The following is a 22,022-nucleotide window of genomic DNA, read 5'->3' on the forward strand; positions in this document are numbered from 1 at the left end:
CTGGAGATTTTAACTGTGGCGGCAGCATCGAGTGCGTGGGCAAGGACTTAGAAACCTGGCGGATCTTAAAAAACAGAAACAATTAGACCCGCCCGAGGCACAAGGAGATTGGACTCGAGAGAGGCTGGCAACGCATGGTCTGAGGGGGACTTGGGGCGCCATTCTTCTCCCCGCATCCACTAAGGCGGGGCCTCAGAGGGCAGCCCCTAGACCCAACCTACCTGCACCAAGCCACGCCCATCCATGCCGGGAGCTGCTGTGTTTTGGCTTATTACTTTTAATTGTTTACTTTTCTTAATATTTTTACGTTTTGGGGCGCCTGGGTGGCTCAGTTGGTTGGGCCTCCAACTTCGGCTCAGGTCAGATCTCACGATCGTGGGTTCGAGCCCCGCGTCGGGCTCTGTGCTGACGGCTAGCTCAGAGCCTGGAGCCTGCTTCCGGTTCTGTGTCTCCTTCTCTCTCTGTCCCTCCCCCTCTCATGCTCTGTCACTCTCTGTATCAAAAATAAATAAAAACATTTAAAAAATTTAAAAAATATTTTTACGTTTTAATATTTTCCCCTCTTCTCTTTTCTGTTTTCCTATTTCCTTCTTTTCTCCCTTTCCTCCTAGAGTCTGGGAAAGACCAACATTTAGGCACTGCTGTGCCTCGATCAACTCTTATCATCCAGATAGTTTTTTCTTTATCTCATCCTTATTTCCCCCCTCCGCAGGTTTTAAACTCTCAGACTGTCCTTTTATCTCTGGCTGTCGCTGTCGCCCCCATCCCCGCCTGCTTTTTTTTTTTTTTCATTTTTCTTTTTTTTTCCCTCTCTTTTCTTTCCGATTCCTTTTTTTTTTTTTCCTTTCCCCTTTTGGTTTGCTTCTTTACTTGTTCTGTCAGTACATTTGTGTGCTTGTGTTCTCTGTGTCTTTGTCTGTCTGTTTTCCTTTTCAGGGCTAACTCAATAAACAACCCAAAGCACACATAGTGGAAAGTCTCAAATATTGCTGAATAGGGAAATAAATTAATCAGAGGCATAACAAGAGAAACCGAGAGACGCCATTAAAAGAACATCTCCTGAAGCGACAGACCCTACACATTCAAACAGCCTCATTCAATAGAGGAATACTAATAGACGCACAGTGCAGAATGAGCTTTTAAGACTGACAAGAGACAGAAGCTAGCCAAAATGACGAAAAGAAAGAATGCTCCTCTAAAGAAACTCCAGGAAGAAATCACAGCTACAGAACTGCTCAAAACAGACATAAACAACTTAATTGAAAAAGAATTTAGAACAATTGTCATAAATTAATCACTGGGCTTGAAAAAAACAGCAAAGAAGCTATTGATACACAGACTGTGGACCTTCAAAATAGCTGTGATGAGGTAAAAAACGCTATAAATGAGGTGAATAATAAAATGGAGGCTACCACTGCATGGATTGAAGAAGCAGAGAGGAGAATAGGTGAATTAGAAGACACAGTTATAGCAAAAGCGGAGGCTGAGAAAAAGAGAGAGAAATTGATACAGGACCACGAAAGGAGAATCAGAGGACCTGAGTGATACAATCAAAAGGAACAATTTTCATATCATAGGAGTTTCTGAAGAGGAAGTTAAGACAGAGTTCCTGATGGGGTGCTGGACCAAATTATACACGAAAATTCTCCCAATCTGGGGAAAGAGAAAGACACTGAAATTCAAGAGACATATGGAACTCCCCTAAGATGTAATGTAAACCAACTTTCAGCACAACATATCATAGTGAAACTGGCAAAATATAAAGACAAAGAGAGAATTCCGAAAGCAGCCAGGGATAAAAGGGCCCTCACATACAAAGGGAAACCTATCAGAGTGGTTACAGACCTATCTACTGAAACTTGGCAGGCCAGGAAGGAATGGCAGGAAATCTTCAATGTGATGAACAGGAAGAATATGCAACGAAGAACTCTTTATCCAGCGAGCCTGTCATTCAAATAGGAGAGAGAAAGGTTTTCCCAAATAAACAAAAGTTGAGAGAATTCATCACCACCAAACCAGCCCTACAATAAATCCTAACAGGGACTTTATGAAGGAAATGTAGCACGGAATATAAGGTACCAGAGACATCACTACAAACATGCACTCTACAGGGAACACAATGAATCTAAACCCACATTTTTCACTAATAACACTGAATGTAAATGGACTGAATGCTCCAGTCAAATGACACAGGGTAGCAGAATGGATCAAAAACCAAAATCCATCTATTTGAAGTCTACAAGAGACTCACCTTAGATCTGAAGACACCTTCAGAATGAAAGTAAGGGGATGGAGAAATATCTACCATGTGACTGGATGCCAAAAGATAACTGGAGTAGCCATACTCATATCGGACAAACTGGACTTTACAATAAAGGCAGTAACAAAAGATGAAGAAGGACATTATATAATAATTACAGGGTCTCTACATCAGGAAGAGTTAACAATTATAAACATCTATGTGCCGAATTTGGGAATTCCCAGATACATAAAACACTAAAGAAACAATGGACCCTTAAGGGGAAGAGCACTGGGTGTTGTATGGAAAACAATTTGACAATAAAATATAGAGGAAAAAAATTAAATTAAATTAAAAAAAAAAAAGAAACAATGGACCTGAATGGCACACTGAAGTGGATGGAATTAATAGATATATTTAGAACTCTGCATCCTGAAGCTAGGGAATTCACTTCTTCTCGAGTGCACATGGCACAATCTCCAAGACTGATCACATACTGGGGCGTAAAGTAGCTCTCCATAAATACAAAAGAATTGAGATCATAGCATGCACATTTTCAGATCACAATACTATGAAACTTGAAATCAACCACAAGAAGAAGTCTGGAAAACCTCGAAAAATGTGGAGGATAAAAACTACCCTACTGAAGAATGACTGGGCGAACCAGGCAATTAGAGAAGAAATTTAAAAATATATGGAAACAAATGAAAATGAGAATACAACAATCCAAACTCTCTGGGACACAGCAAAGGCAGTCCTAAGAGGAAAGTTCATTGCAGTCTAGGCCTATTTCAACAAACTAGAAAAAGCACAAGCTCAAAACCTAACAGAGCACCTAAAGAAACTAGTAAGGGAGCAGCAAGAGCACCCCAAACCCAGCAAGAGAAATAATAAAGATCAAAGCAGAATTAAACAAGATAGAGTCCACAAAAACAATTGAACAGATCAATTCAACCAAGAGTGTGTTTCTTGAAAAAATAAACAAAATTGACAAATCTCTAGCTAGGCTTCTCAGAAAGAAAAAAGAGAACACTCAAATAGACAAAATCATGAAGGAAAATGAATCTATTACAACAGATCCCTTGGAAACACAAGCAATCATCAGAGATTACTATGAAAAATTATATGCCAACAAACTAGACAATCTAGAAGAAATGGACAAATTCCTAAATGCATATGCACTACCAAAATTCAAACGGGAAGAGCTAGAAAATCTGAACAGACCCATAACCAGTGAAGAAATCGAATCAGTTATCAAAAATCTCCCAATGAATAAAAGCCCAGGGCCAGATGGATTCCCAGGGGAATTCTACCAGAAATTTAAAACAGAGTTAATACCGATCCTTCTAAACCCATTACAAAAAATAGAAATGGAAGGAAGAGTTCCTGACTCATTCTATGAAGCAAATATCACTTTGATTTCTAAGCCAGGTAGAGACCCAACAAAAAAAAGAGAACTACAGGCCAATATCCTTAATGAATACTGGTGCAAAAACACTCAACAAGATGCTATCAAATCGAATTCAACAGTATATAAAAAGAATTATCCATTATGATCAAGTGGGATTTATTCCTGTGTTACAAGGCTGGTTCAATATTCGCAAATCCATCAATGTGATACATCACATTAACAAAAGAAAAGAAAAAAAACCACATGATCCTGTCGCTGGATGCAGAAAAAGCATTTGACAAAATACAACATCCCTTCTTAATAAAAACCCTCGAGAAAGTTGGGATCGAAGGAATTTACTTAAACATCATAAAAGCCATTTATGAAAATCCCTCAGCCAATGTTCTCCTCAATAAGGAAAAACTGAGAGCTTTCCCCCTGAAATTAGGGACACAAGAGGGATGTCCACTCTCACCACTGTTGTTTAACATAGTGCTGGAAGTCCTAGCATCAGCAATCAGACAACAAAAGGAAATAAAAGGCATCAGAATCAGCAAAGAAGAAGTCAAACTTTCACTTTTCGCATATGACATGATACTCTACATGGAAATCCCGATCAACTCCACCAGAAAAGCCTTCTAGAACTGATCAATGAATTCAGTAAAGTTTCAGGGTACAAAATCAATGTACAGAAAGTGGTTGCATTCTTAAACACCAAAAATGAAGCAACAGAAAGAGAAATCAAGAAACAGATCCCATTCACAATTTCATGAAAAATCATAAAATACCTAGGAATGAACCTAACCAAAGATGTAAAAAATCTGTGTGATGAAAACTATAGAAAACTTACAAAGGAAATTGAAGAAGACACAAAGAAATGGAAAAACATTCCATGCTCATGGATTGGAAGAATAAACATTGTTAAAATGTCATTATTACCCAGAGCAATTTACACATTCAATGCAATCCCCATCAAAGTTGCACCAGCATTCTTCTCAAAGCTAGAACAAACTATCTTAAAATTCTTATGGAATCACAAAAGACCCCGAATAGCCAAGGTAACATTGAAGAAGACCAAAACGGGAGGCATCACAATCCCAGACTTTAGCTTCTACTACAAAGCTGTCAGATAAAATCTTGATCTCTCCTTCACTTCTGAATAGTAGCTCTACTGGGTAAAATATTCTTGGTTGGCAGTTTGTTTGTTTTTTTTTTGTCAGCACTTTGATTCTTCATACCAATCTATCCTGGCCTGTGATGTTAGTGTTAAGGATGACACTGATAGCCTTATGGAGTTTACCTTGTATGTGAGTTTGTTTGTTTGTTTGCTTTTAATATCTCCTCTTTGGTTTGAGACTATTTTATTATAATGTATTTGTAGAAGATATCTTTGGGTTTAATATGTTTCAGGACCTATGAACTTCATGAGTTTGGATGCCCATATCTCTTTATAGATATGAGAAGTTCTCAGGCATTCTCTTTTTTTAAAAAAAATCTTTAAATGTTTATTTCTGAGACAGAGAGAGAGAGAGAGAGAGAGAGAGAGAGAGAGAGAGCATGCACATGCAAGAGTGGGACTGCCAGAAAGAGAGGGGGACAGAGGACTCAAAGCAGCTCCGCACTGACAGCAGTGAGCCTAACATGGGGCTTGAACTCACGAACCTTGAGATCATGACAAAAGCTGAAGTCAGATGCTTAATCACTGAGCCACTCAGGTGCCCTTCTCTGGCCTTATTTCTTTAAATAGGCTTTCTGTCCCTTTCTCCATCTTTTTTCCTTCTGTTACTCCCAAAATGCAGAAATTGTTTCAATTGATAATAGTTTCTTAATCCGTATAGTCTTTCTTCAGTCATTTTCGTTCTTTTTATTGTTGGTGATCTCCTGTAAATAGTTAATTTTATGTGATTTGTCTTTAAGATGAGATTCTTTCCCTTAACCAAGTCAGTTGTTGATGTTCTGTCCTCTAATTTTCATTTCATTTGGTTGGCCTTCAGCTCCAGAATTTCTATTTAGTTCTTTTTTGTGATTTCTATCTCTCTGTTAAACTTCTTATTTTGTTCACATGTTGTTTTTCTAATTTTATTGAATTGTTTTTCTTTGTTTCTTTGTAGGCTACTGAGCCTCCTTAAAGCAAATATTTTGAATTTTTTATCATTCAAATCATTGATCTCCATTTGCTTTGGGTTGGTTACTAAAAATTCAATTTGTTCTGTTGGTGGTTTCATGTTTCCTTGATTTTTCATGTTCCTTCAAGTGTTAGATTACTGCCTTTGCATTTGAAGCAGTAACTTCCTTCAGTCCTGACTGTCTATCTTTGGAAGAGAAATAATTTATGTCAGCCTGTCTAGGAATTCTGAGATTTTCTCAGACCATTTGTATAGTATGCCTGCTCCACACTTCTGGTCCCCTTTGTGTGTGTGTGTGTGTGTGTGTGTGTGTGTGTGTGTGTGTGATTCTTAAGATTATATGCCTTCCTTCTTCCAAACTAGACATAGTGCTGACAGCTTCAGCTTTCTTTTCCTCGGGCAGTGATGGATGTTCAAGTTTGTTTTCTCAGATACTTGCAGAGTTGGACCAGTTTTCTGTTTGTGTTCATGAGCTCTCTGCCAATGCTTGACTTGCCATTCTCAGGGGCATACATGGGGAACTGGTACAAGATGTGGGGAGGGGGATTATGCCGGTGATATGTAGAGAGCATTAGGGATGCCTGTAGGCCATTTGAGGGAGTCTGCAGGCAAGATCTCTCCAGTGATTTGTGGTGGCCCTTGTAATGAAGTCCACAAAGCAGTTAGTATGTTTTATGTCTCTGTGGTGCACTCTAAGTCCTGTCTGCCCTTCTCCCAGCCTCTCTTCACCTTCAGTTGTGCATCTGGAAAGATGAGGTGAGAAAGAGATGGGCATCTTTGGCAGTGTTGCCTACACTGGGGAACCTGGGTACTCACTCACATTGATCTCACTTTGTGCTGAGGGAGAAATTATAGGCCAAGGGGTTCTTCTTAGCACTGAGCTACGCTATCCTGGGGAAATGGGGACACAGATGAAGTAAAACTATTTTTCTTTCTTTCTTCAATGCATTCAATCTTTGTTTGTTTTATGTTTGTTTGTTTTCTTTTCTTTCTACCAAGATGTGCTAGAACTTCTCCACTGGACTCCTGGACTTCCACAAAGGGGGAGTATTACAAATCAGAGTATCACAAAGGATATTCTCATTTGCTGGTGTCAAAATGAGGGTTCTTTGAGGGGAAGATGTTAGAAAAGTATCACTCCTGTGGCTTATTACATTAAACGGTTTTTGTATGTAGAACCATTCCTGCACTCTGCAAATTAATCTCACTTAGTAATGACATAACTCTTTTTTGTTATTTGAAACATGCTATCATATTAGGATACGGTGTTTTTTTAATTTTTTGATCTATAAATCTTTTAAGCTAAAGCTGAATTTAGCTTGCAAGTATTTTGTGGACAATATTTGGATCTTAATATTTTAATAGAAGGAAGGAATGCAACATATGGCAGATAAGATGGAAAAACAAACATTTAAGTTAGAAAGTTGGGAGAACTGAGGTTTTACATATTGTTATTTTTATATTTTAAAAATATTATCAATAAAAGAAACAATGAACTTGGCATTGCACACCTTTGAAAATTAAAATTAAATATTTTACAAATATGATAGAACAGTTGAATCAGACTTTCCCTCAAAAGCAGATTGCTGCATTAGAAAATCGTGGGTCTGGAATCCATTTCTTTTACGGAAGGATATTCAAATTTTAATTACGGCATGGGATTGTTAGACCCTAAATTACCAACTATTGTTTTCACTTGCCCACTTCCATTCTGGTAATCCTACGAATGTAACTCGATAAACCTGTGTCTTAAGATTCTCTTAAAACAACCCTACCTGGAAAAGGCAAAGTCAACAGGTGAAAGACATGTGGTCATTGCCCCGCTGTACCATCAAATGCTCTAAGATGGTGATTGGTTATTCGGACCTATATAAACCCCGAGCTTCTGGGGCACGCTTCCGAGGAATTACACCTAGTCGGGAGGGGCCGTTAGGCCCAACTAAAATAAACACCTAATAACCAACTCATTTGTGTTCGTGGATTCCATTCTCGGTGACTCGCATTGTCTGTTAAATTTCACATTTTAAAAATGAAATTATGTTTTGTATAATTTTTCCATTTCGGTTTACGTGTAATTTATTCTTTATCTTAATTTAGGTAAGTATCAGTGACAGATGGATTAAGAAAAAAAAAACGGGTCTTTCATCGGGGACCAAGTAGCACTGGTGTAAATACTAAAGTATGTTCCTCGACAGCTGAATTTTACTCAAATTTGCCTGTGAGTGGGACTTAGTCAATTATTTATTAAATAAATGAATGAATTTTCAATCTTGAACTGTAGGTCCGCACTGTTAGATGTCTATTATAGTACTTCAATAACTACAGTTATTAAGTGATTTCTTAAGTTATTAAATCAGCCAATACCCGTGCTGAAAGCTTTCCCTTCCACCACTTTCACTCATTCTCCTTCCTCCGGGGAGAGGGCGTGTCCAGCACCACGACCTGCCCTATCTGTGCATTCGTTGGTCGAGCCCGACGCCCGTTACTGCCGAGTCCCGCCCAAGACACGCCCCCATGCCTTCCGCTGGGCCAGAAGGCGTGGTCATTGTGTCGCTGGGCCGTCCAGACCGGCTCCTTTCGTGAGAATCGGGACGCGCTCGGAGCTGCAGTCCTGCGGAGTCGGCGCGAGACGCCCGCGGCCGCTGTTGGCGCACGCCGCGCCCTGCTCCCCGGGCACGGAGGCTCCCCGTGGGTTCGCGCATCCGCCCAGCCTCCGTCTGGCCAGGGGGACCCAGCTGGCGGAGGCTGGGCCGCTGGGGTCCAAGGGGAGGAGCCTTAGCTGCTGCCGCCGTAGCCGCCGCCGCCGCCGCCGCTGGAGAGGAGCATGGAGAGGAGCAAGAAAGTGAAGATGGCCACCAAGTCGTGCCCCGAGTGCGACCAACAGGTGGGCGCCCAGGCGGGTGCAACGGCGGCCGTTGGCTGCGGAGAGGCCGTCTCGCCGGGTCCGGGTGGCCGATCGGGTGAGCCGGCCCCTGGGCTCGGAGGCTACAGTGGGAGCCCGGAACGGGCCGGGCTGAGCCGGCGGGGTGCCAGGGAGCCGCCCGGGGCCGCAGTCCGGCCGGTGCCCACCTGGCGGCGTCAGCTGGGCGACTGTGTGTGTCCCGCCGCCCGCGGCGCGGGAGGGAGGCGTGGGTTTGTCTGGAGCCGACGAGGCGCCCTGTCTGGAGCCTCCCCAGGTCGCCTGGCCGGCTCCTGGTGACAGCGGCGGGAGTGTGGGGACAGGGGCCCAAGCGGACGAGCGCGGGCGCTTCTGCTCCCGTCTGTCCCGAGGAGAACGCCCGAGGTGCCCGGCTCAGGCTCCCGGCTCCGACAGCCGCTCCTGCCACGCAAGGTTGCTTTGTTCTCATCTGCTGTATATGGTGACCAAAAGGGCCGCAGCCATAATGACATTTCCGTTTTAGATTTTATTAATTTGGTCATCTTAATGTGCTTTTTAATACTTTTCATAACCCAAATAATCATTAATTTGTTCTAAATTTTATAGAGCATCATTGATTACCACATTACTGTTAAAGCCCTGTTTTTCTAGGCAGTCCTCTCAGAATAATATGTGTCTAATTTTTAAAAATTGATTTGCCATTCCTACTTGTATGTGGTTTCTTGAATTTTTAATATTTGCTTTATACACTAAGTTCATAAGGTCATGTGATGTCTTTATGACCACCAGGGGTCTGGTGCAGGTAGCCATTCATGCTTAGCCCAGGCCCCTGGGGTAATCAGAATAGTATCAGAATTGTGGTCAGTGAGCATCCTCATAGCATACTAAGGACTATCTCTGCCTCTCTAGACAGCTCATATGTAGAAAAAAAACAAACAAAAGAAAAACAAAAAACAAACCCGTAAAAAACCCTTTTAGTGGTTTCAAGACTTACCAGGCATGGCTTAGAAATTTCATATTTCTCAGCCCATGAGTAAGGCTTTTGTGCCAAAGTTTTGCAGGGAATGGTGTGATTATATTGTACTTAGGGAGGCCTAAACTGTGACTTCTCACCAGGTACCTTACAGTCCAGATGCCTTTTTAGGGGCCATTATTACCATAACAATATTGCCTAATAACGCTACTTGATTAGGCTGACTGGATCAGCGTGCTAGACTTAACCAAAGGTTTTTTTTTTCCCCCCTCAGGAAGGACTTTCGTGAGCACTTTACTAACATGTCATAATTCTATGAAGTTTTGTTTCTCTTGGTCTATAAAATTTGGCTATTCTTAACTAGAAAAAGTAAAGTTCACTTAAAACTGTAGTTAAAACCATTATGCAAAATGAGGTGTCTAGCTTTTCAAAATAATTACTTCTCTTTTTACTTTCCCTCCTTTGGCAATAGAAATTTACTGCCTCCTCTAAAAATTTCTCTCAGCAGTTTGTTGTAGTTTTCATTGTACAGGTTTTGCACGTATTTTGTGAATTGATCCCTATGAATTCAGTTTTTTTGGATGCTATTTTGAGTGGAATTTGAAATTTCTCGTTTTATCAGTGTTATATATAGAAATACAATTGCTTTTTTTCGTTGTGGTAAAAAGGATTAAATTCACCCTTTAAACTATGTTTAACGGGTCTACTTCAGTGGTATTAATATGTTTGCAGTGTGTGCAACCATCATCACCACCTAATTCCTGAACATTTACATCACTCTGAAGTGAGACCTTGTTTCCATTAGGCAGTCACTCCCTGCTCCACCCTGTTGCCAGCCCCTCGCAACCACTAATTTGCTTTCTGTCTTTGTGGATTTGCTTGTTCTTGGTTTCTTTAAAAAATTTTTAAAAAATATTTTATTTATTTTTGCGAGAGAGAGAGACAGCATGAGCAGGGGAGGGTCAGAGAGAGAGGGAGGCACAGAATCAGAAGACCGGTTCCAGGCTCTGAGCTAGCTGTCAGCACAGAACCCGAAGCGGGGCTCGAACCCACGAACTGTGAGATCATGACCTGAACTGAAGCCGGACCCTTAACTGACAGACCACCCAGGCGCCCCTTGATATTTTTTATATAAATGAAATTGTATAATATATGCTCTTTGATATCTGATTTCGTTAATTTGGCGTTGTTTGTATTCTAGCAAATGCCTGTACTTCTTTTCATGGCCAAATAACATTCTATTGTATGGCTATATCACATATTGTTTATCATTCATCATTGATGGACATTTCACTTGTTTCTACCTTTTAGCTATTGTGTATAGTCCTGCTGTGAACATTCACATACAAGTTTTTGTTTTAACATCTGTTTTTATTTCTTGTGTTATTCTCCATGAACTCGCATGGTTATGTGGTGATTCTGTGTTTATTTAACTGCTTACCTGTTTTCCATAGCCATTGCTCTATTGTACATTCCTACCAACACTTTATATGGGTTCTAATTTTTCCACACCCTCAGCAACAGTGGTATTTTTGTTTTTAAAAAATTGTAGTCAAAGAATGACACTGTATAATTAAAAAGGGAACAATTCAATTACAACTGTTATAAATTTTTATACACCCAACGTAGAAACATTCAAATACTTAAAATACTTTAAATTACTTTAATTTATATTATGGGTTTGAACTCCATGCTGGGCTCTGCACTGTGGCAACACAGAACCTGCTTGGAATTCAAATACTTTAAAATACTTTAAATTAAATACTTAAAAGCATTCAAATACTTTAAAATACTTTAAATTAAATACTTAAAAGCAGTTAATAACAAACATAAAGGAACTAATTGATAGTAATACACTAATAGTAAAGGACTTCAGTCTCCCTTTACATCAACGGATAGATTATTCAAACAGAAAATCGACAAGGAAACAGTGACTTTGAATGACACATTGGACCAGGTGGATTTAACAGATATATTCAGAACATTCCATCCTACAACAACAGGATGCTTATTCTTTTCTTTCTTTCTTTTTAATGTTTAATGTTTGTTTATTTTTGAGAGAGAGAGACAGAGCACAAATGGGGGAGGAGAAGAGACAGAGACACAGAATCCAAGCAGGCTCCAGGTTCTGAGCTATCAGCACAGAGCCTGATGTGGGGCTCGGACTCATGAACTGTGAGATCGTGACCTGAGCCGAAGTCATATGCTCACCCAACTGAGCCACCCAGGCACCCTGGATACATGTTCTTTTCAAGTGTACATGGAATATTCTCCAAAACAGAACACATATTAGGCCAAAAAACTGGTCTCAAATTCAAAAATATCACATGCACCTTTTCTTCCTTCCTTTCTTTCTCTTTCTCTCTCTCTCTCTTTCTCTCTCTCTTTCTTTCTTAATTTATTTGGAGAGAGAGCACAAATGGGGTAGGGACAGAGAGAGGGAGAGAGAAAGAATTCCAAGCAGGTTCTGTGTTGCCACAGTGCAGAACACAGCATGGAGTTCAAACCCATAAGCTGTGAGCTCATGACCTGAGTCGAAATCAAGAGTTGGGTGCTTAACTGAGACACCTAAGGGCCCCAGCATGCACCTTGTCTGACCACAACACTGTAAAACTAGAAGTCACAAGAAGAAACCTGGAAAGAACACAAGTTCATGGAGGTTAAATAACATGCTACTAAACAATGAATGGGCCAAACAAGAAATCAAAGAGGAAATTAAAAAATATATGAAGACACATGAACATGGGAACACAATGGTCCAAAATCTTTAGGATACAGCAAAAGCTGTTCAAAAAGGGAAGTTTATACCAATACAGGTCTATCTCAGAAAAACAAGGAAAAACTCAGTTAAATAACTTAACCTTATATCTAAAGGAGCTAGAAATAGAATAACAAACAACTCAAAACCAGTAGAAAGAAATACTAAGGAATAGAGCAGAAAAAAATAAGATAGAAACCAAACAAAAACCAGTAGAACATCAATTAAACCAGGAGCTTTAGGGCACCTGGGTGGCTCAATCAGTTAAGCATCCGATTCGGCTCAGGTCATGATCTCACAGTTCGTGGGTTTGAGCCCTGCTTCGGGCTCTGTGCTGACAGCTAGCTCAGAGCCTGGAGCCTGCTCTCTCTCTGACCTTCTCCTACTCACGCTGTGTCTCTCACTCTCTCAAAAATAAATAAAAACATTAAAAAAAATAAACCAGGAGCTTTAAAAAAATCAACAAAATTGATAAACCTTTTTTTTGAAAAAAGGACTCAAATAAACAAGACCAGAAATAAAAGAGGAGAAATAACACCACAGAAATACAAAGGATTATAAGAGAATATTATGAAAAATTATATGCCAACGAATTAGAATCTAGAAGAAATGGATAAACTCCTATAGACATATATAAACCGCCAAAACTGAAATGGAAAAAAAATAGAAAATTCGAACAGATCCATAACCAGCAAAGAGATGGAATTAGTAATCAAAAGTCTCCCCGCAAACAACAGTCCAGGGCCAGATGGCTTCCCAGGAGAATTCTACCAAACATTTAAAGAAGAGTTAATCCCTATTCTTCTCAAACTATTCTAAAAAATAGAAGAGGAAGGAAAGCTTCCATATTGATTCTATGAGGCCACTGTTGCCCTGAGACCAAAACTAGGCAAAGACACTGCAGAAAAAGAGAAGTATAGGTCAGTCTCTCTGATGAACACAGATGCAGAAATCCTCAACAAAATAGTAGTGAACCAAATCCAGTAATACATTAAAGAAATCATGTGCCATAATCAAGTGGGATTTATTCCTGGGATGCAAGGGTGGTTCAACCAATATATAAGTCTATAAGTCAATCAGTGTGATACATCACATCTATAAGAGAAAGGATGAAAACCATATGATTATTCTAATAGATGCAGAAAAAGCATTTGACAAAGGACAACATCCATTCATGATAGAAAGCCTCCACAAAGTAGGTCTAGAGGGAACATACCTCAACATAATGAAGGCCATATATGAAAAACCCATGGTCAACATCGTGATCAATGGGCAAAAACTGAGAGCTTTTCCCCTAAGGTCAGGAGCAAGACAAGAATGTCCACTCTCACCACTTTTATTCAAGAAAGTACTGGAAGTTCTAGCCACAGCCGTTAACTTAATTAATTTTAAATAGTTTAATTGGACAAAATGTTTATGTTGTAGTGTATGAGACATCTTGAAAATACATGAACGTGAAGCACTACTAGTAAGCTTTATTCAAGAAAAACAGGAAACTGGACCTTTTCTTTTTTTAAATGTTTATTTTTTTGAGAGAGTGTGCAAGCATGAGCCAGAGAAGGGCAGAGAAAGCAGACTCCAGGCTGTTAGTGCAAAACCCAATGTGGGGCTTGAACCCATGAATCATGAGATCATGACCTGAACCAGAGTCCGATGCTCAACTGACTGAGCCACCCAGATGCCTTGAGAATGGACTTTTTACATATTGAATTATAGTTTTCTGATGGTACTTCTTTTTTAAAAAATTATTAATGTTTATTTTTGAGAGAGAGACAGAATATGAGTGGGGGAAGGGCAGAGAGAGAGAGACAGAGAGACAGACGGAATTTGAAGCAGGCTTCAGGCTCTGAGCTGTCAGCACAGAGCCTGACGCAGGGCTCCAACTCATGAGCAGTGAGATCATGATCTTAGCCAAAGTCAGCTGCTCAACTCACTGAGCCACCCAGGTGTCCCTGATTGTACTTATTCCTTTTTGTACTGTTTTGTTGAAATTCTTTCCTGATTTTCGGTGAGTAATTCTTGACTAAAGAATCATCATTAGTGAAACTATTTCAGAGCAATATCTTTATTTTTTCCTTTTCAAATTTTTGTTTAAATTCTAGTTGGTTAAATATGGTGCAATATTGATTTCAGGGGTAGAATTCAGTGATTCATCACTTACATTCAACATTGAGTGCTCATCATGTGAGCAATATCTTTAAAAGTTGTTTTCCTTTTTTTTGGCAGGTGTTTAAATATTGAAATATGAAATGTCTGAATAAAATCACAGTGGATTGTATCAAATTGATACCCTGTTTGTGATATTAATGTGTATGTATCATATATGTATATATGATATCAATATGTAATATCTATATATGCATATGTATATATAGGTATATATACATGTATATCATAATGTGATATGTACGTATCATATTCTATAGTTTTGCAAAGTGTTACTATTGGAGGAAACTAGGGAAGTAGATCAGGGTTTCTTGATAGTCTTTCTTGTAATTGCACATGATCCTATAATTTCCTTAAATAAAAAGTAAACAAAAAAGCAAAAAGCAAAAAAGCCAATAAAAAAAAAGATAGGATGAAAGACTTCTATTTTTTGCCAAGATGGACTAACAGCAGATTTTTTTTCTCCTAACTGTAACATCAATAAAAGAGAGATGAAACATTTGAAACAATGAATTTCAGGACATCGGACATCAGATAATGAAGGATAGTGACTCACAGAATTGAGAAACAAATTAGATAAGCCTTATGATTGCCCTAGTTTATTGCCTTAAAAGAATTTCTGTCGGTGGCACAGGGAACAGAAACTCAGGAGTAGCACTGTAGACCTTGTTGAGGCGACAGCCAAAAGCCCAGAGACACCTAAGAAACAAAAGTTTGAAACATGTCCGCAGTTTAACCCAATTAGAAGTTCAAAATTTGCTCTTAGATTTTGTGCCATGAAAAGATGAAAGGGCTGATTGCTTTGTGTGTCTCTATAGCATAGGTTCTGGGTTAACTTGAACATCTGAAGTGTATGAGTGGTAAACATTTTTAGCCTAAGTTGATACTGGGGCTCAAACTACAGTTATACCCAGGATCCTACTAAATTTAAACAAAGTACCCCTATACTTTAAAGGGTTTGAGCCCCACATCAGGCTTCACAGCTGGCAGCTCAGAGCCTGCTTAGGATTCTGTCTCCCTCTTTTTCTCTGCCCTTCCCCTGTTCATGCTCTGTATCTTTCTCTCTCTCAAAAATAAATAAACATTAAACAAATTTTTTAAAATAATCAGTTCTCTCTCTCGCTCTTTCTTTGCCCCTCACCCACTCGTGTGTGCCTGTCTGCTCTCTCAAAAAAATTAAATAAAAATATGTAAAGATCATGACCTACTTCTGGTAGTAAAGACTTTAGAAAAGAAAACAGGCACCTGGGTAGCTCAGTCAGTTGGACCTCTGACTTTGGCTCAGGTCATGACCTTTCAGTTCGTGAGTTCAAGCCCCATTTCGGGCTCTGTACTGAGAGATCAGAGACTGAAGCCTGCTTTGATTCAGTATCTCCCTCTCTCTCTGCCCCTCCCCCACTCATGTTCTGTCTGTCTCTTTTTCAAAAATAAATAAATATAAAAAAATAAAAGAAAACAAACCTGCAGGGCTTATGAGATTTGTCGACTGGAAACTAGGAGAACCTATGTTTGGCATCTTTTTTATAGTCTTCCATATTCTTTCCCTCAAACTGGCTATTGTAAATGATCCTTTTCCAGTAATTGGTACTGGCCCTCTTCCTTTCTCATGTTCAAACTCTTGAAGGCAGATTTTTTTAGTATTTTCTAAAAGTTTCATCTTGAAATATTATTTGTATATGGCATAAGGTAAGAATCAAAGTTCATTTTTTAAAGACAGGTATCATTCAAAGTATCTTCTTCAACCACAACAGAATGAAGTTAGAAATCAACAACAGAAAGGAAAACTAGCAAATTCATAAATTTATAGAAATTAAACAACATACTCTGAAATAACCAATGGACTAAAAAAAGAAATGACAGGTTTTTAGTTCTATTTATCATTAGTAATCGATTAGTGTCTAAGTCTTATTCCTTCCTCCCTTTATTTTATTTTTTAAAAATGTTTACTTATTTATTTCTTTTGAGAGACAGAGAGAGTACGAGCAGGGGTGGGGCAGAGAGAGACAGGGCGAGAGAGAAATCCCGAGCAGGCTCTGTGCTGTCAGTCCAGAGCCCAATGCGGGGCTTGAACTCACGAACCGTAAGATCATGACCTGAGCTGAAACCAAGACTGAGCCACCCAGGTGCCCCTCCTTCCTCCCTTTAAAATGTCTGTCAAATGTAGTATTTGTTTTTTTTTTTTTCCAGATATAGTCCCCTGCCAGCATTGTAGAACAGGCCAACAGCTTCTCATCCTGAGATTAATGCAATAGTTTCCTAACCAGTTGTTTTCTTCTAATCTGATCCATGTTGTAACTATTCTGAGACATTTTAGGAGATCATTTTGTTTTGTTTTGTTTTTTACTTTACATTCTTCCTGTGGCCACTCATATTGGTGTTATTAAACATTTACCACATGCATGGAACTGTAACGTATAAAGGACTGGGAGAATGGGATGGGTATGATTTCCTATCTTGAATAATTTTTATGGAGAGGTGGAGTTTAAGTAAAAATTGATTTCTACCTTCGAGTAATTTATTATTTAGTTGAAGAGACCACGTAAACACTTGAGAAGTGTAATAAGTAATAAAATAGTAATATATATTTTTTTCTTTTTTCTCTTTCCAGGTTCCTGTTGCATGTAAATCTTGTCCCTGTGGTTACATATTTATTAATAGGAAACCGCTAAAATTAAAACATTCAGAGAAATCATCACCTTTTACAGGTAATTGAGAGAGTTTACCACTTTTCTGTCTTTTGCGGTTTCTTTTCTATAAAGTTAAAATTAATTTTTGTGAGTTAATTTTTTTTTTTGCTGGTGAAGTTATAATACTAAAATCTATTGAAGTATATTTTGGTTTTATTAGATACAGCAAGTCATTTACATTGGTTCTTTATCCAATTTAAATGTTAACTCCTTTACTGATAAATTTTGTAACATTTTAATGAGAAGTTTTAATTAGAAAATGTTAACTGGAAGAAAGAAAACTTTGATTTTAGTATTGGAATTTTTTTTAGTACCAGTTATTTTTTTGAATTCACGGAGTTAGACTAGCTACAAAGCTGTTGACTTCAATTTTATTTGAGTTTGTAGCTTTCTCTTAAAATTAGAAATCTGGGTTTATGCCATAAGTGTAGTGAGAGTTAGGTTTTTGTTACTCTTATTTTTTGCTATGATAAATTCACATTTGTTATAATAGTCAACCCAAAATGGCAATAGATTTATTATCGACAATTAAAATTTTTTTTAATGTTTTTTATTTTTGAGAGACAGAGAGAGACGAGTGTGAGAAGCAGAGGGACAGAGAGAGAAGAGAGAGAGGGAGACACAGAATCTGAGGCAGGCTCCAGGCTCTGAGCCGTCAGCACAGAGCCCGATGCGGGGCTCAAACTCATCAACTGCGAGATCATGTCCTGAGCCGAAGTCAAACATTTAACCAACTAAGCAACCCAGGCGCCCCTTGAAGACTACATTTTTAACTTGATGAGTATACATCTTAGCGTTAAGACTGTATCTTTTTTCAATGGAGGAAACACCTTAGGCATTTCTATTAATATCAGAAACAAGCATCCACACCATCTTCTCTACTGTTCCACATTATGTTAGATGTAAATTAGCCAAGGGAATTAAATAAGAGAAATCAGTAGGAGGCATAAAAATGGGTAAAGAACAAGTAGAACAGTATTTGTAGATCATAGTATAACTGTACTCCAGAGAATTAATTATAAACTAACGCCTACAGTAAAAGAATTTAGTGAAGGATCGGGATTTAAAATTAACATATAAAAATCAACTTTCATATACACAGATAGCTAAACCGAACATAATGTTAGAAGAAACCCCATTTACAATAGCAACATGGAGAATTAAATGTTTAGGAATAAACTTAATAAGAAAGGTATAAAACTTCTACAAAGAAAATTGAAAACACTCCTAAAAGACACTAAGGCAGATTTAAGCTAATGGTAAAATGTCTTTTGTTCTTGACTAGGATGATTCAACATCATAAAAATGTTAATCATCCCAAGTTAATTTAATATTTAAAAAATTTTTCTTAATGTTTTTATTTATTTTTTTTGAGAGAGAGAGAGAGAGACAGCATGAGCGGGGGAGGGTCAGAGAGAGAAGGAGTCACAGGATCTGAAGACTGGCTCCAGGCTCTGAGCTGTCAGCACAGAGCCCGATGCAGTGCTCAAACCCACAAACCGTGAGATCATGACCTGAGCTGAAGCTGATGCTTAACCGACTAAGCCACCCAGGTGCCCCCCAAGTTAATTTATAAAATCAGCACAATCTTAATTAAAATCCTAATAAGTTTTATTGAGTCAGACAAGGTGATTTTGTTTTAGAAAAACAAACATGCAAAAATAACCAGGTAAATCATCAGTTGACATTTAGTAAGGGTCCGAAAGAAATTAAATGGGAAATAATAGTCTTTTCAGTAAATAGTGCTGGGATACCATGCTGAGTATGCAAAAGAATGAAGTTGGGAACCTATCTCATGCCACATATAAAATTAATTCAAAATAGACTATAAACCTAAATGGTAAACTAAAACTCCTAGAGTAAAACATTACAGTACATATTAGTGACTTTGGGTTAGGCACTATTTTCTTAAATATGACACCCAATGCTCAAATGACATACATACATACTACATACATTAATTGGATTATATAAAAATTCAAAACTTTTTTTGCTGCAGATGATATCAAGAAAGTAGAAAGACAATTCACAGAATGGGAAAAACTATTTGCAAATCACATATCTGATAAGGTACTTATATCTTGAATGTATAAAGAATTCTTACTACTCAATAATAAAAAGAGAACTCAATTTTAAAAATGGACAAAGGATTTGAATAGAATTGGTCCAAAGAAGATATACAAATGACCAACAACTATACCAAAAGATTTTTGTTAGTCATTAGAGAAATGCAAATCAAAATCATGAGTTACACTACTTGATACCACTAAGATGCAATAATAAAGACAGAAAATAAGTATTGGTGAGGAAGTGGAAAAGTTGAAACACTCATATATTGCTATTAGGAATATAAAATGGTACAGATACTTTGGAAACAATCTGTCAGTTCCTCAAACGGTTAAATACACAATTATAATATGATCCAGCAATTCCACACGTAGGTATAAACCCAAGAGAGCTTAAAACAGAACTGGACACAAAACATTCTTTGTGAATGTTATTAGCAGCATTATTCATAATAGCTAAAAAGTAGAAACAATCCTGATGTCCATCAACTGATAATCAACAAATGTGGTATATCCATTTAATGGAATATTACTTGACAGTATAAAGAAAGAAAATATTGATATATACTATAACATGAATGACTCTTGAAAATGCTATGTGAGAGAAGTCAGTTACAAAAGATCACATACTTTATGATTCCAATTATAAGAAGTGTTCACATGGGCAGATATATAAGTAGTAAATAGATTAATGGTTTATGGCTGGGAAAAGGTTAGGGGGAGAGTGGGGAACAATTGTTAATTAGTACACAGTTTCTTTTGGAAGAGGAAAAGTGTCCTACAGTTGGGTTCATAACCCTGTGAGTGTACCCAAAATCACCAAATTGTACATTTTAAATGGGTAAATTATATGGAATGTGAATTATATCTCAATAAAACCGATTTTAGAAATGGCCAGGAAAACACTTAAAAAGAGAAACTATAAGTCTACTATATAGCCCTACTAATTAAAACATTGTGGCACTGGCAGGGACAAATAGATCAGTGGAAAAGAATAAAAAGGTCAGAATTAGACCCAAATTCATATGGAAAGTTAGAAAGGTGGTATTTCAAATTATTAGGGTAAAGATGAACCTTTTCTTCTTTTTTTTATTGTGGTAAAATACATAACAATATTTATCATTTTAACTATTTGTAAGTGTACAATTAAGTGGCATTAAAAACATTCACAATTCTGTATAGCCATCAGTTCTATTTATACTTAGAATTTTTTTTTATCATCTCCAACATAAACCTGGTACCCATTAAACAATCTCTTCCTCTCCATGCCACCCCACACTTGCCCCAAATCCCTGGGAAACTCTCCTTTGTGTCTCTGTAAATGTGCTTATTTCAGGTACCTAATATATAAGTGGAATCATACAATATTTGTCCTTCTGTGTTTGGCTTATTTTACTAAGCATAATGTTTTCAAAGCCTATCTATGTTGTAGCATATATCAAAGTTGCATTATTTTTTATGGCTGAGTAATTACCATTTTATGTATATACTACACTTTTTTAATCCATTCATCTGCTACTGGACACTAGGGTTGTTGTATGAACATTGGTATACAGATATCTGTTCAGATGTCTGCTTTCAGTTTATACCTAGGGTGGAATTACTGGGTCATATGGTAGTTTTGTGTTTAACCTTTTGAGGAAATGTAAAACTCTTTTCTGCAGTGGTGGCACTATTTTATATTCCCACAGGCAATGCATGAGGGTTCTAATTTTTCTATATTTGTACCAGCATTTATCATTTTCTGATTTTTTTTAAATTACAGCCATCCTAATATGTGTAAGCTGTTATTTTACTGGGTTTTGATATGCATTTCCCTAAATACTAGCAATGTTAAGCAATTTTTCATGTGCTTATCGCCATTTGTATATCTTCTTTGGAGAAATGTCTATTCAACTCCTTTGCCCATTTTTAATTGAGCTGTTTTGGTTGTTTGTTAAGCTGTAGAAACTCTTTATGTATTTTCAGTATTAATCGCTTGTCAGAAGTATGCTTTGCAAGTATTTTTTCCCATTCTGTAGGTCTTCTGTCATTTCTCTTTTTTGATAGTGTCCTTTGATGCACAAAATCTCCATTTTGATGAGGTCCAATTTACCTAATTTTTGTTTGATTTTTATTGTTAATTGTGGTAACGTACAAAAAATATAAAATTTACCATCCTGACTATTTTTAAGCATATGGTTCAGTAGTATTAAGTGTTTTTACATCTTTGTACTGTGGATCTCCAGAACCTTTTCATCTTCCAAAACTGAAACTCTATAGCCTTAAACAGTAACTCCCATTCCACCCTCACCCACTAGTCCCTGCTAACCTCTATTCTACTTTCCGTCTCTAAGAATATGACTGTTCTAAATATGTCATTTAGGTAGAACCACACAATGTTCGTCTTTTTGTGACTGGTTTATTTCACTTAGCATCATGTCTTCATGGTTCATCTGGGTTGCAGGATATGTCAGAATTTCCTTTCTCTTTTGTGTTTTAGAGAGAGAGCAGGGGAGGAGCAGAGGGAGAGAGAGAATCTTAAGCAGGTTCCACACTCAGCATGGATCCTGATGTGGGGCTCAATCCCACAACCCTACGATCATGACCTGGGCCAAAATCAAGAGTAAGAGGCTCAACCAACTGAGCTATCCAGGCACTCCAGAACTTCCTTTCTTTTTAAGGATGAATAATATCCATTGTATGTAATTACCACATTTTCTTTATCCATTTATTGGTGATAGACACTTGGGTTGTTTC

The 22,022-nt window shown here is 38.0% G+C and overlaps 1 protein-coding gene across 2 annotated transcripts in view; it reads left to right on the forward strand.

Annotated features, from left to right (window-relative positions):
• C16H16orf87 (chromosome 16 C16orf87 homolog) overlaps positions 1 to 22,022 on the forward strand; it is a 38,374-nt gene that overhangs the window by 8,976 nt on the left and 7,376 nt on the right. The window contains exons 1-2 of one of the 2 annotated variants that reach the window (XM_029925348.1): positions 8,314 to 8,639; positions 17,139 to 17,235. In XM_029925348.1, the coding sequence (XP_029781208.1) occupies positions 8,580 to 8,639; positions 17,139 to 17,235 (157 nt within the window). In that variant the 5' untranslated portion in view covers positions 8,314 to 8,579. Of the gene's footprint in view, positions 1 to 8,313; positions 8,640 to 17,138; positions 17,236 to 22,022 lie in introns of those variants that run through there. The other variant, XM_029925349.1, reaches the window with a different exon arrangement.

The sequence above is a fragment of the Suricata suricatta genome, chromosome 16 (genome assembly GCF_006229205.1).
Source record: "Suricata suricatta isolate VVHF042 chromosome 16, meerkat_22Aug2017_6uvM2_HiC, whole genome shotgun sequence".
In the NCBI taxonomy this organism is placed as follows: domain Eukaryota; kingdom Metazoa; phylum Chordata; class Mammalia; order Carnivora; family Herpestidae; genus Suricata; species Suricata suricatta.